The 15,798-nt window shown below is 43.6% G+C and overlaps 1 protein-coding gene across 3 annotated transcripts in view; it reads right to left on the bottom strand.

Annotated features, from left to right (window-relative positions):
• The window catches only part of unc13c (unc-13 homolog C (C. elegans)), a 105,019-nt gene that overhangs the window by 52,445 nt on the left and 36,776 nt on the right, over positions 1–15,798 (bottom strand). For all 3 annotated transcript variants that reach the window (XM_030413846.1, XM_030413847.1, XM_030413848.1), the window contains 4 exons: positions 13,964–14,079; positions 13,522–13,685; positions 8,418–8,574; positions 7,905–7,973 (listed from right to left, as the gene is read on the bottom strand). In XM_030413846.1, the coding sequence (XP_030269706.1) occupies positions 7,905–7,973; positions 8,418–8,574; positions 13,522–13,685; positions 13,964–14,079 (506 nt within the window). The remainder of the gene's footprint in view (positions 1–7,904; positions 7,974–8,417; positions 8,575–13,521; positions 13,686–13,963; positions 14,080–15,798) is intronic.

The following is a 15,798-nucleotide window of genomic DNA, read 5'->3' as shown; positions in this document are numbered from 1 at the left end:
CTCTCAAAAACAATAAATGCGGTTGGCCTGCTAATGCTTTACAGACAGTCAGCCGTTCACTGAGGGCTTGGTGTATTCCTCTGCACCCGCGATTTAATAAAAAACAGACTTCCTGAGAGGTGAAGGTGTAGCCTCCAATAAAGATAGACTAAACAGCCTCCAGGCAAACAAGCCCGACACACAGCCTGCAAACAAACAAGGAAGAGTTATACAATACATAGCTGCTGATGGGAAAAAGCAGAAAAGAAAATCCGTTTTTGAGCCGTCTTCTTTCCGCCTCAGACAAAATGCGGCTTGCATCACTCCCTCTCGAACGAGCAATATAGTTTCTATTATTTCATCATTTCTTTCTAGCTAAAACACATCATTCAATTTTCAAAATATGATTATGAAGCTCTAGCAACCTGTCCCATGCAGTCTCCTTTCTAATATAATCCCTCCAGTTACGAGCAAAGACAAGTATTTTCTCGCAGCTGCCGTACCACCATCAGTCACACTCGCAGCGCGGGGGCCCATCAGTGCCATCAGTCACTGCGCTTTCTCCCCGTGCTGACGGCGAAATTTCCCTCCCGACGACCTCACATGCATGTAGCCTTCGAGAACAGGTGAAATCATCAGTCCGTCTGAAACACGGATTCCATAGCTTGCGCTGCAACCTTGAACGCCACCATCTGAAATCACTGTGTGGGGAACCGCTGTCACAGCACTTCGACGTGTGTTTTATCTGTTTGTTTTTTTGGGGGGATAGGAGCTGCAGCTTTTATTGAGAGGAACTAATTAAAGACTGCCGTGTGATTTTGTTGCTAAAAAGTCATTCTGGTAAATAAAGACAGCTAATCCACTAAGGTCCCTGCGTTTCTCAAGTGATGTCAAACTAATCTGTGCTTTCTTGCTTTTCCCAATAGAGGCAGTGACACCTTTATCTCCGAGAGCAAAGCCACCTATGAAAGGAGCGGAAATTGCACGGAATAAACTTTTACCACACCCAGTCTGAGTTTCAGTGATAGTGTAGGTCTGATTCATCGAGTCTACTCGGTTTGGAAATTAAATCTTATATCACATTCTGTGCATTTAAATGGGAAAAAAACTTTAGTGCAGCATTTCTGATGTTAATTAGTGGTTCCCTTTGACATCAAAAGGTAATCTAGCTGTGTAATTACAGCGATTGAAATCAAGTAAAGTCAAGGGCTCATTGACACTCATTACAGAGGCTGCAAAGGAGGTAGGTGGGCTCCACACACAAAAAACAAAAAAACAAATGTCGACATGCAAAATGTTATGATCAGCCACCAATCTAATTTGGTATTTCACAACCAGTTTTGATTGCAGATGGCACGGGGGCACAGAAACGCATTAATTATTGGCTACAACTGTGTGAAGCAAGGAGCAACCGAACGGGGTTTATCTAAATTATAATCATAGCTTTAGGCGGGGAACCAAGTTCTGGATGCTTAGATGGCTTAAAAGCAGCACGCACCTTCAAACCGGTTAAAGCATTGTTTTATAAAACTCACTACTGCCGATCAGCATACAAAAATGATTCAACCAGCGGCTGACTTAACAAGTAGCGACAGAACTTTGTCCATCTCTAACATGCCACTAGCTCTGAATACACAATGACCAGAGTAGAGGAACTCCAACTTCATCAGCAGAAGAAGAAGAAGAAAAAAAAACGAGGAAGAGAAGCAGATTTATTGCCCAGAAGCAGGCAAGCATACTAAAAAAGCAAAGCATCCATCTCTGAGCCAAAAGTAGAGACAGCATCAGCGTTGCCCCTCAAAGATGACGGAAAGTCCATTATGAGATGGGACGAGAAGTGAGTGATGCTGATGAGCTTTTAGTTCTTTGTCTTTGTTCTAGCCTAAATTGAATACTATGTTGGGCCAGTGCCTTCACTGAGCGCAGAACTCCAGAGCGGGGACTGCTTATCATCCAAATTAAAATAAATATACATACACACCGCACAGCTTGATGATTACTATGTGTGAATACCACTGTGTTTTAACACTGCACATTTTGAGTAAATTGTCCCTTTGGGTTGGAAGTTCAACTCTGAATGGATGATTATACCCGCTGTTTGGTCTGCTCTTTGGAGAACACACAGAGGCAGCGGTATGACTAAAAAAATGAAAGTCAGTGGTCAAACACCGGTTAGTGCAGGTAATCATGTGGAAAAAGGGATCAAAAGCAGTCAGGCACTGACGGGCACTGGACCTCAAACTGCCTCCGGGGAGAGGAACAGGTCACCCTGAACTCTGAGCATCCTCAGGGTAAGCATATGCCACAGAATATGCGTATGTGTGTGTGGATTTATGTCTCTTTTCAAGTGATAAGGTGTAGATAGTAGTGGCGTTGTATTTTAGATATTTTGTTAAAAAAGGAGGAATCTCTTTAGCTCCACTCAAAGTTGCTGAACTACCTGCTGTTTTAACTGTTGTCACCATGAATGAACAGTGAATACTGGAATCCTTCCTATTTAGTTTAGAAGCAGAACTTCACACATTTGAATTCCGTGTCTTTGCAGTAACTTTAAGGATTTCTTTTTATACCCATCGGAGTTGGCACAGAGGTTTCCTTATCTCCTCTGAAAGGTGATACCGGCTTGTCTCTTGTGCTTCGCTCTCAAAATTTTCACTTTCATTAATTTCAAAGGGTTACTTTTGGATTACGCAGGTTTTGCTCTGCAAAGAACAAGATAATCCAAACTATGCAGATGCAGCTTTGTTCTCTAAACATTTGCCTTCTCCAGAAAACAGAAAATTATATTTGTCTTCCATGTGCGGATGACAGCACAGTGTGCCATAGAAGCATGCAGCCAGCCTCTATGTACAAATAATCCTTGCCAGTGCTATGCAACCGTGTGCATAAGAAGCACAGATGCCAGAATAAAATGCCGGTATTTCAAGCTCCTGCAAACCACGGTTCGGTTAAAAGTTTTTTCGTGTCATGCGCGTCATATGAACATGTCTACATCTTTTATATAATGCCTCTGTCATGTCACATTGGCATTACATGTATATGAGCTGAGTTTCATCTCAGGAGATGCAGGGAACGGCGGGGGCGTTACAGCCAGTCGAGACGGCTGTCATGCAAGGACCGCTGTTCAAGGCAGCACTTCAAGCGTGAAACCACTTCAAGGAGACGTCGGGACATTTTCGTTTGCGGCAGCAAAACGGGATACCTGTTGGTGGGATGTCGGGACATTCACTAGCTGGTTAAACCAAATTATGATCTGAAACTGAACTGAAAATGTAACCTGAAGTTGCAACACAAAGAAAAGTACAGTTTCAGCATCATCTGTGGTCTGCAGAAGAAGCAACATTTATTCTGGCGATTGGATCAAGATATTATCCCAGAATTCTAATGTTTTATTCATGTGATGCTTTATCATCGCCATAAAAGGCTTGCTATGACTGAATGTGACATAATCCTGCTGTAGAGAGCCACAGGTACAGCGTGGAACGAGTTTCCTCTCCATGTTCTTTTTTTTTTTTTACTGAGGGAGACCGCAGGATCTCCTGCACCATGGAAAGCACCAAACCAGCTGTTTGCATTAAACAACCTTTTCTCTGAAGACCAACTGTAATACTGCACAGGCTTCCATTTTTAGAGAATAGCGCACATCTCCCAGGGGTGCTTACTGAACAAACAGCACTTTATATCAAACTGTCCAAACTAAGGCAAATAGCCCAAATCCCTGGTAGCCTGCTCTGAACGCTGGTATTTTTATGTGCGACCCCGGAGGAGCCTTGCGAATCCCAGCTGAGACTGACTGGCTATACACTGTGTGTCACCGTGTATCGGGGCCGTTTGGATAAAGTTTCATGGGACGAAAATGCATGTGTAGCAAAATGCAGAGTGGCAGCTGCAGCCCTGCTCCCTCTCCTCTGATTCAAGCCCTCAGTTTTACAAAAGCAAACTCAATCTCCCTCAGAATATCATTACAGGGAAATCCATACGGTGAGCGGGGGGGAGTAGCCCGATCTGAATCTTATTACTGTCCAACAGTGTCAAGGCCGGCTCCGTGGGACGGCTGGGGGTGAAAGTGAAGGAAGAGAAGAGAGAGTATGGACTGTTTGAGTGTGAGGTTTGTGTTTGTGTGTGTGTGTGAAACCACTGGTCTGTGGCAGGCTTGACAAGGGAGCAGCAGGGCAGCGCTGGCAGGTGAAGCCAATGTGATATTCTGTGACTGCTCTCAGTGAACGTGTCATCACCAGACAGCCAGGCCGTCTAAAAAAAAAAAACTAAAGGAGGCCATCTCCCCTTTACTTAACCCTCTCTCTCTCTCTCCGACTCGGCCACCCACCTACCATGCCTCCTTTCACTCTTCATCTCCTTCTCCTTTTCCACTCTCTCCAAATCCATCTCCTTTCCTCCAGCTCCCTCGCTCTTTGTCCAAATCCCATCTCCTCCAACTCTCTCTCTCTCTCTCTCCGTCTCTGCTCGTTTCATCCAACTCTCTTTTTTCCCCAAATCCTCTTTATCCCTCCCTCACAATTTGCAACTCCATTCTCCGTCTCCCTGAAGTCCCCTCTCTCTTTTCCACACTGTCTCACGCTATCTACTTGCTGCCCTTCCTGTCATCCTCTCTTTTTTTTTTTTACTTTTTGTGGGCAGACAGCAGGATCTGCCGCCGTCAGGGTGTGTCTCTGTAATCACACGTGGCTTCACACAGCGAGCCGTGGCAGAGAACAGAGGAACTAAAGCAATCGGCCACTCAACGGCACGGCGCCTTTTGTGTCACATTAAAGGTGAGAGGGTCATCTTTCAGTTACAGTTCACAGTGTCCTGCCACCAGCTGGGGGAGAGGTGTGGAGGTGTGCGTGTGCATGTGTGTGTGTTTGGCTGCTCAGGTGCTTCCTTGTGTGTGAGAGCCGCAGTTCGACTGGCTCCACACTCGACAGACTGCTCTGTGCCCGTTTGCATGGACACACATGTGAGCGTAGCGGGTCAGGCAGATGAGTGCGTGGGCGTGTTTGTGGTGGTGGTGAGTGGTGCCTAACAGGATTAGCTCTCCTGGGATTGTTCTGGAAGATTATGTACTGTAGCTATGTCAGGGTTTTTTTTAATCTGCCGGAGTAAAACACATCTACACCCCGAGTGGACTGTGAGTGGCAGAGCTCTGGAAATTAGAGATTAATTTCTGATTCCAGTTTCTTGTTTAATGTAAACCTCGGGCTTGACTGGCATCTTTTATCTCATATTTAGGTCAGATTACATTATGGGCGGGAAGACATTTTAATTAATTCCCTATTTATTTGGGGCCAATTTGATTTGGTGTGCAGGAGTGAGGGCGGTGCAAAAACTTGATAACGCAAATCTTGTAATTTTATTTCAGCTGGCAACAGACAAATCCTTTTGAAGGAAATGTTAATTGCAGAATGTAATACAGAATAATTAAATCATTGCCATTTACACTGGTTCCCTATGAACCTTGCTATCATTATACAATTTTGTCTCCCACTTGGCACACGGTCACCCAGGAAAAAGAAAAGGTTAACTGGCGATCCATTTCTCTAATGCTAACTCTAAATAATTAAATAAAATCACATTTTGTGCTGTGATGTTATTATTTCTGAGTCTGAGGAAAAATGGAAATGATCCAGCTGACTCAGCAACAGCAGTAGCAAGCTAATACCACATGGGAAAGCTAAGGGGAAAAGATTTCTGTTGACATTTATATCCTATTTTATTTTACTACATGTACAACCCCTGACTCCAAAATAAAGGTGGGAAACTGTGTAAATACACACAGTAAACATACACTCAGTTAAAAACAGTATAAAGACATCTATATTGATTATTTTACTTCATTAACTTGAACCCTGATTTTGGTAAATATCTTTAAATATATGCTCAAAAAACGTCTGTTTGGAAGATTCCACAGGGTCACTGGTAACAGTATCATGAAAGCATTGAAAGCCTCGGTTGATCATAAGAAAGGATGCAGCGAGGTTCACCACTTTGTGAAACAAGGATATTGCTACATGGGCTGGGGAACACTGTAAAATTGTTGTCGATAAACACAATTGGTCCACAAATGACTGCAGCATCCAAACGTTTTTGGAATTGGGGGAGTAATGTTATTTTATATGAAATATATATTTTTGAAATAAGAATAGGCTACAGTTAAGCAGAAGTCATGGAAGACATGCCAAGCAGCTGAAAGTACGGAGACAACATGGACCGAGCCTCCACATGGTGACAGACAGCACTCTACTTTACACATAGCAACAGCAGGTCAACCAGAAAATTGTCTTTATAAAAAGGTACAGTGAAGCTCGCTGACGGATGTTTCCTGTTACTCATCATTCAGTGACAATCACCAACGAATGGCCATGAAGAATGAGCGTGTATCATTCAACAAACAGGACTACGGCTGTGATCGACTCAGTGGGGGCTGGAAAGCCATTACAGGTGTTTACATAGAAAATGTATTTCCCCAGCATGTGCTGACGTGGAGGTGGACGAAACATCACAAACACATTTTCACCATAATGTCCAATTCATCACTAAGGCTTGAAAAACGACCGCGCCGTAGATAGACAGTACAATATATACAGAGAAGGTTTGTTGCAGGGCTGTTTTATAGAATAACAGATTCTATATATTTTAAAAATAGACCTAATGATTATGCATAGTTATCAGCAGCTATTCCTAGACGCCGTCTTGCCTTTTTGCAGAAGGAGCTCACAAAGTGGAGCCCTCCACTCCCCTCGGTGCATCATCTTGCTTCTTGCTGCAGTGTGTACGGGTAAGTAGCTAGCAGTTAACTACGAAACCTCTGACACTGGATGCTGCAGCCTTATCGCCAAAATGAAGCTCTTACAAATTATTGTTTGCTTTTTTATTTTAGCAATGGCCAACTTTTAATCAGCCTGAAGATGTTATAGCCGCACATACAGACTGGTGAGAGTACACAGCCTAGGTTACAGATGTTTACACGGTGTGCAGTACCCTAAATTCATAATAACCATGGCAGAGAGAGTGCTGGACTCTTATGACAGGGTCTATTTATCGGGCCGTGAGGACCCCTATTTCCTAAGAGGCTGATGGACTCCTGGACACTGTGGGCTGATTATCGATATTTATGTGCCCGGCTACACCACTGGCTACAGTCTGCTGAAGACCGCAACAGCACTTCATTCATCATCCAATTCACTTGTAACAAAGTTCGATTCGATCATTTCTGTTTCTCTATGATATGAAGTCTGTCCGTATTCATATGTGTCTATTTTTGAATCTCTGCTCTTTGTACGAGTCTTTCATCATTACCACAATTTAAAGCCTTCAAAGCCGCATACGTTAAGTTGTTAATACTATGACCAAACGAATCCGGCTCATGTTATGCTATTAAAATGTCATTTTCGATATGACATCACCACATCTAGAATGACATTTACTTCATGCGTGTGTCCTGTGTGATTACACCGTGCGATTCAGATGAGGCAAACAGAAATAAAATACACACTGAGCTGTTTCCCAAAAAAAACAGGAAGAGAATCCAGTCAATAACCGCATTCGGAGGGCAGCAGACACACATTTGGCCTTAACATCAAAGTGTAAATAGATTGCTGCTCCAAGCCAGATATAGTAAGCACACGGTGTACTGTAAACAGAGTTGAATCAACCTTGAAACCCGTATCAAATCAACCAGGTGGCAGGTGGCTTAGACCGTAACAATTTGTCAAAAAGTACAGTCAGATTAAACAGGATGTAAATACCAAACAGAGCGTGCTAAATGACAAAGTGCATTTTCACAGGAGAACTGTTTGCTGCGGTCTGTCTACATCATATTAAATGTGTAATGTTCCGGCTTTTGAAGTGACAAACATCACAGGGCCAGACATGGACGTTACTTTAACAAACACACCAGGAGCAAAAAAATAAAAAATCATACATACCCGATATTTGGAGAGGTCGATCCTCAGTGAGTTATGCAGCTGATCCAGTAATTTGACAAATTTCTCCCTCTGTCAGGATGAGACGGCCATAATTTAGTCCAAAGTGTGACCACACCCAGAAAATTGTGTCAAGAAATTTATAACACTGCGTGGTTGGTAGCATTGCAATGCCGGCAGTGATTCATTTATACTTCCTGGAATAAAAATTTAGAGCTTTAGCTCTTTTGCCAGACTCGGCTTACTGCCTGGAAATATTATTTGATGCCTTACAACATTAGCTTATTAAAGGCTCAATCACAGAGCACTGGCAACCTTTGAGATGTTGTTGATTTCAAGTGCACAACTCGCTTTAGAGAAACAACTCTGGAGAGAATGATGAAAAAGTGGTGATGTCAAGGCTTCATTTTCAAACTTTAAGGCATAGGGAGATGTTACTTAATTCTAACTGGTGGCCGCAGATGACCCACCTGTTTATCTAGCACTATAATGCGATATATCACTGCTGTAACTCACCCCAAAGTTAGATGCAGCAAATCGGTCAGAAGCGGAGGCAGTGGTTGTGGTGGTGGTGGTGGTGTGGGCGAAGTAGGCATTGATATTAGCGAGCAGGTTGCTCATCACAGCCGGCACGCCGGGACACATGTATTTAGCGGACAGACAGGAGAAGTGCCTGTAGAGGAGAAAAACACAGCGGACGTAGCATGAGAGGCAGTTCTGCAGCCATTAAGAGATGTTTTTCTCAACAAAGGATCAACCTACAATATATAAAAAAAAGGCATTTTAAAACCCGAGATCGACCGCACAACCCCAAACAGAGAAAATGAACAAGTAATTGGCTTGCTCTTCACTAATCCTCAAAATCCACAAAGTTATTCGGTGCTGAAAAAGAACATTGTTACCTTGAAATATAAAGCTCAAAAATACCCTGTATCCCCTTTCAATCTATTGCTTTGCACTGCAGTAGCCACAATTAAATGTTTTAAAAGTATGCAGAGACACTGCGGTGCGGTATTTCTTGATTCTTTTCACCTTCTGACTGCAGAGCAGAGAACATATTTTTAATGTTCCAAACAATTACTTCTGGTGGCAGAGTTAGTGCTTAAGTAGTTCACTGGCCTGCTAGTGTAGTAATATAGTGTCTTCAATGACTCTCCGCAGCAAATGACATCCTAAATCACAGGTGTGTAACGAATACTAAAGGACATAATCCTGCAAAGTATTCAATGGAGCGAGAAAGTTTGATTGTAAACCGCGCAATCGTGTTGGAGCCGAGATAAAATCACATCCAGGGGAAGTGAGGAGAGAAATGTGGATGTTACTGTGAAACATTAAACCTCCTTGTTTGTCTCGCACTGCGAAAAAATACAGCCGAGAAAACTGTGAGTGTTTTTCTAGTGAGATGAATTCACACGCGGTATGTCAGCGTAGCACAAAACTAGATCTGAGTACTACACAGTGGCCTAATATCACATAATTCATCTTTCCCAGGGGGATGGACCGAAGCGGGGGCCTTTTACTGTTGCAATGTTGATGTCTTAAATCCTGTTTCCTTCTCTTCTGTCTCCAGCACATTGTTAACTCCCTGAACTTTAAAACTACATGCACTGAGTTAGGCACATGCGTTGATACTTCAGATTTGGGCTGATCTCTCTCTCTCTCTCTCTCTCTCTCTTTCTCTCTCTCTCTCTTTCTGTATTTCCCTTCACACACACAGACACACATCTCCAACAGCGCTACCCAGCAGTAATTAAATGCTGGAGCTGGAGAGGCCTGGTTTGAGAAGGGATCTCTGGCTGAGTGAAGAGCATATGCTCCTTTTAATACTTCATATTGCTGCTTCACAAGCCGCGTGAATGCCTCGTTCACTATAATTCACTCTACCTAGAGGGAACGTCGAGACTGGCTGCCATTTCCATATACATTCATAGGCACATAAAGATTTATGTTATTCTTGAGAAACCACGTATAAAAAAAAAATATATGTGCAATAATCCGTATGTTTACTTGAACACAGCAGACAATAATATACGCGGGGGCTTGTTTTTCAGCCTCCGGCGTGACCCATAGCAACCAAACATCCAGATGCACGGGCTGATTTTCCCTGCAAACATGCCTGCGAGCTTAAAGCCAGCAAATGTAGGCTGAGCTTGATAAATATAGCATTCTTTTTTTTAATGCTCTTTTTGAAATCTATGGAAAAACAGAATTCACTGTAATCTGTTCCATATCAACAACACTCACATCACTTTTGAAACTACACAACACAAAATGTCGCTTTTGCAATAAAACGAAGGACACGAAGGATATTACTCACACCCTTCACTTTCAGATACAGGAGACAAGAACTTGTGGTTGGACATAAATATTTTCACTATGTCCAGCTGGAGGTGATCATTAGTGTCATGAAGCTGAATGCTGAGCATGGAGAACACAGAAACTAAGAAGATATCGCAGGGTGAGGCATTGTTTCAATAAGCCCAAGTGTTAGAAAATGCGCCGAGTTATGTGGAGTAATGATTATAGATTTACTGAGTGCAGCCCGTACACACACGTACACACCCACACACACACACACACACAAATAGAAACACAAACATGTTCTCATCAGGAGGCCTATTTAATTACTCTGCTTTCAGCCTCCAAATTACCCAGGAGCACTTGGGGTTAGGCGAGCAGAGAGACTGATGCAAAGAGAGCGATGATGGCATCCGCTCAATTCCCATGGTGCTTTTAGAGCTGGATGTCCTGAGCCAATTTTCAAGAATGAAACGTTCCTTGTCCTAGTGTTACCCTGGCCTAGGTTTTTACCAGCGAATGAGACGCGCCGCCCACATGAATGTTTTTTACGGTCTCAGATAGCTGGGAGATATGAGAAGAAGATGATGAGAAACAGGGGGGTGGGAGGTACGGAGCGGTGATAGAGTGAGATGAGGGAAAAGGAAAACGAGGGAGGGGTATGTTGGGGGTTGCAGGGGGGGATGGTGGGGGGAACAGGAGGGAGGGTGAGTCTCCACAGCTGCAGTGATTTATGCAGCCATCATGTCAGGAGTGACTGGGAGTCAAGGCTCTATGATGGAGAAAATGGAAAGAAAGGGGCTTCCATAAATTCCCGATGAAGCTAATAAGCGCAAATCTAAACAAGTTCCATGTCTCGTGAGCGCCGGAAAATCACCACTTACTGTTTCACGGTATGCACTTAAATAACCTGACAGCCCCACATACGCCGCAAACCCTGTCACACTGGAACAACAGCTAGCAACTCCACACCAGCAGCTAGGGTTGGGCCGATGAACGATGCCATCGTCCATCCGCTTAATCCCCGACCATCGTAACATTGCGGTTTATAAGGCTTCCCACCGGAGCACACAATTAAGTGGCGTGTCCCCTCAGAGTTGCCGTAGGGCAAGAGTTGTTGTTGTTTGTGATATGTGGGGAGAGGAAATGAAAAGAAGCATGTTGCTGCTCAGTGCACTAACATTACGTCTCCATGTCCCGTTTGTTATTTTCTTATTAAACCAGCTCAGTTAAGCGAACCCAAGACGCTCAGTTCAATTTCTGTCAGCAGTGTTTCTTGTCCCACTGGCCACTGTTTCTCTCAGTCATGCATTTTTAATACAGTGTCCTTAGCTTAGCTTCCTTGGCTAGTCGGCCGATGTTGTTTTATGCTAATGGGGCTGACGAAGCTAAGTTACGGACATGTGGTAGGGAGACGAGAACGCTTTCCAAACTGGCACAGGGATGTTTGACGGTGCAAACGAGATGGTTTCTTCCGCAGGGCTAGACAGTTGGAGATTGATGTCAGAGCAACGGTGGGAAACAGCGTCAGCAGTGGTGAGCTAATATGCAACTGTCGCCTTACGACAACACAGAGGGGACACACTGCCTCAGATTCATAAACAACGATGTCATCGTCCATCACGAAGTTTCGCTGGAGACATTGTCATATGCCACTTTGACAGACAACACCCAAACCTACCAGCAGCATCACAACAACCTACATACAGTACAGTAACGCTCCTTACTGATGTGCAAAATTGACAGAAACCCAACAACGTTTTTGTCCTACAGGGCCAACAAAAATGTCGAATAAAGAAGCTGCTGGGATTGGAAAATGGCAGAGTAGCGGGAGGGGGATCAAACATGCATGGAGCCCAGTAAAAAAATCTAAAAATCAGAAACAGGTTAACATAAACTAACCGAACAAACCATTCGGTTTCATTTTACTACAGGCCATCAACACTCCTAGTGCAGTCTGATTATTTTATGGAGCACAATTTTTGAAAATATTCAGCAGACTATAATAAGACCATAATAGCAACGCAATTTTCTCACTGTTGATTCACCTCAGGGGCGCATGCGGCCAGATTTATGGACATGAAAGAACAAATGTGAGCTGCGCCTTTCATTCAATTTGCCCAACACAATCTGTGTGTAATTAGCATCTGATTTACTAAGGCAGCAGCTAATTACATTGGCGGCTACTGGGACTGCCCAACAAGAGTATTCGGCAAAGGAAGGAGCGCTTAAAAGGTGCAGTTTTAGTGGTGCATTTTTCAAACAGATCGAAATCATACTGTGGCGATGCTGCAGATACTCATTATTACTCACTGAGTTAATTAAACGCAATAGAAGCCATATTTATTCAGATTTCTGCCAGAGCTCGGCAGGGTTTCATTCTTCTCCACAAAAGCCCACAAAAATAAAAAGGGCAAGTCCAAACTGAGTCTAAATAAAAACAATGTCACTGCTAATGATTAGAGGAAAATGAAGAAGAGGTTATCCCTGCTAATGTCCTTCATATTGCTATCCACGCTAATGCTGTTGCTCTTGCTAGAGTGGCAGTCTGGTTGCGGTGCCAAAGGATTAAGTCAGACAATTAACTAAACCCCCATTCCCTGTTTGAGAAACAGCGTTAACCATTCAACAGGAAGCAACACTGACTGAAGTGGGACTTTAAAGGCTCTCTTAGCCATTTTGCATGCACTTTTGAGACGTTCTCCCCAATTTAAGTTTCCTGTGGGAGAGGTGAGCGGCACTATGAACATTATATACTGCATATGGGACACACTGCAACTGAAGTGCACTGGGAGCTAAATACGTGTAATGTTAGACGCAAGATGTAGATGTATACTTCGGCAGCGGTAACAATCACAGTGCATCAGCACTTCAGAATGTTACATGGCATTGCATGACCTTGATCAATAATTTCAATGTTTAATGTGGTGTGTCTTTGCATGTGTGTGTGTGTGTGTGTGTGTGTGTGTGTGTGTGTGTGTGTGTGTGTGCACGAGGAGGAAACAGAGATAGAGACATTTATGGATGGACGGGGTCACAGAGGATCAGAGAGACAGAGAGAGAGGGAAACGAGACTGTTTATGTGTGTCCATGATCAATGTGACCCGCGGCTGGTCGGGAGTTTTTTCCAGGAGTCCAGCAATTAATCAATCAGCCCGGGAGCTCGATAGTACACCTAGCTCTGATTCTGCTGAGGAGACATCTTTACTGCTCCTCTTCTCCTTCTGCTCTCCTTCTCTCATCTCCTTCTCCCCTCCACTCTGCCGAATGAGACATTGACGGATCGGCGAGGCGAAAGGCCATAGATCAGGGTGGTACTAACGTCATAGCCTGATAGATGGACTCCACTCCGTATCTCATGGCGAACTCGTCCACAATCTCCTGGGACACGTCGTCAAAGTAGACCTTCCACGCCTCGTCCCCTTTCACCTGCGGGATCTTCACGACCCCGCCGTTCTTCACCTCGGTCAGGTAGTGGAACAGGTTCTGTGAGTGGCACGGGAGATAAGACAGAGCAGGTTGCGGTGACGGAGCGCAGTGTCACAACAAGTAATAAAAGTTACACTTCTTTGTGTGATGTACTGCAGGCCAGATAATGAAGACCCGTATCACACTTTGTTTTAACTTAGCTATAACTTTTGATTGTCGCACAATCCTGATAGTTTTCTTTCCAATTCAATAATGGCACACTCAATCACAGCAAGGTTGATGATTGAAGTTTGAAGTGTTGAGAGCTAAATCGATCATCACAGGATGACAGTTACCTCATGTAAACAGGTGTACTGGCCGTGAGGAGGAACCACGTTCTCTTCCCCTTTCATCTCCACACTGATCTTGAGCCTGATGGCACCGGATACCGCAGACTTGTCTGTCCTCTTATCTGTAACACACAGCCAAGGTAGTTTAGTCATAACTGGAAATCGACTGCACTCAAAATCTCACCAAGTGTAATTGGCTAATTCCTTTTCCGAAGAGACTGATTAACTTATTTTTAGACAACGCATCTTATTTCAACAAATCTTAACCAACAAGTTTTCACTTGTCCTGCTGACAGATTTTTTCTTTGTAATTGTTAATTATTCTTTTTTTAAACTGTGGCCTTTTTTTCCGGTGTGGACAGTAAATACCAATTGCAATCCACATCAAATGACATGAAAATGTTGTTGCCTGTTGCTCTGATTCCCTTTGTTACTTATTTTTCGTATTCTGCAAAGACCCACACCTACTCTGCCTCTGATTGGCTCTGAGCTTGATGCTTTTCTTCCAACATTAACCATCCAGCCAACTATCTGACCGTAACCCTCCAAAGCAACAAACACAAGCCAATCAAAAGGGACACTGAGGTACACAGTAGCATCGCTGTTCTGTTTCCTACATGATACAGTGCAGTTAAGCTACTATGCCCTGGGACGACCGGCTAAAAAATGATCCAGAAAGTTTTATTCCATTCAGTGAAAATATGAAGGCCCGAGAACATAAGGATTTGTTTTGACGATGATAAAAATCTGTCATTGACACACTATAAGAAAATCACATATACAAACACCAAAGGATTAAAAACTGAGAAATGAATGACACTACTTTAAACACAAAAACAGTAATGAAGAGACATTAATGGCATAACATCTTGTCCTGTAAAATAGGAATGACATCATATCCGATATGAACATACCTTTAATGTATAAGAAAACACCTTCACATTAACAATCACGCTGCCTCTGCTGGGTTGCAGCTTTACATAAATATTCTGTGCATGCAAGGATTAACAACCATCCTGTGTATGCACATGCACTATCCCTCTTGAGTGCCCACATACACGCCGACACAAAAACGCAAGCGCACACATTCCTGACTGGTCTGAGGAGCTAATGACTCCACAGCTGCTGGGGCTCCTCACAGACTTTAAATGCCCCCCCCCCTCTGTGCTTTCATATACAATTCATCTCCACTGTGATAAATTATTCTCCTCTACAGTAAGCTGGTCAAGAGACAGACAAGTGAAAAATAACGACGTGACAAAGCGTCAGAGACAAACGCAAAAGCCCGGATTGAAGAGGAGCTGAAGAGGCTTAGAGAGGAGCGCAGCTGGAGGGGTGGACACCCACACCAGCAAAGGCATGTTTAAACATTCATTGTGCTCATTTAAAAAGGCACAGGGCAGCACCAGTGGACAGGGGTCAATATTAGCACAAATTGCTTCCTTTTAGCGAGGGAGCCAAACAAAGGCAGCACCCTGCAGTCATAATGCTTCAACAGAAGTGGGAGCTCCCATTATGTCGCCATTGAGCCTCGTATAGTACGGAGAAACCAGTGGTGTAGAGCGGAGACAGTAACATACCCCTGCATCAACAGCATCGGTACCCAAACTAAACCACTGGTCCCTCCGTGGCTTCTCGGTGCATGCGTATCAATGTCGATATATTAATGGTGATCTCAGCTGGACCACACTTTATCTGACTATACACTTATCCTCATATCCTGTTTAACAGTGTAATGGGGATGTGTGGAGATGTGAAGAGTTTGTTTATGTTCATACTATACACAAGTAAGCCTTGTACAAAATGTGATAGTCATAATCATCAAATCACAGTTTTTAGGG

The sequence above is a fragment of the Sparus aurata genome, chromosome 4 (genome assembly GCF_900880675.1).
Source record: "Sparus aurata chromosome 4, fSpaAur1.1, whole genome shotgun sequence".
In the NCBI taxonomy this organism is placed as follows: Eukaryota; Metazoa; Chordata; class Actinopteri; order Spariformes; family Sparidae; genus Sparus; species Sparus aurata.
The sequence above is the reverse complement of the archived record's forward strand: the minus strand, read 5'-3'. Positions and strand labels throughout refer to the sequence as shown.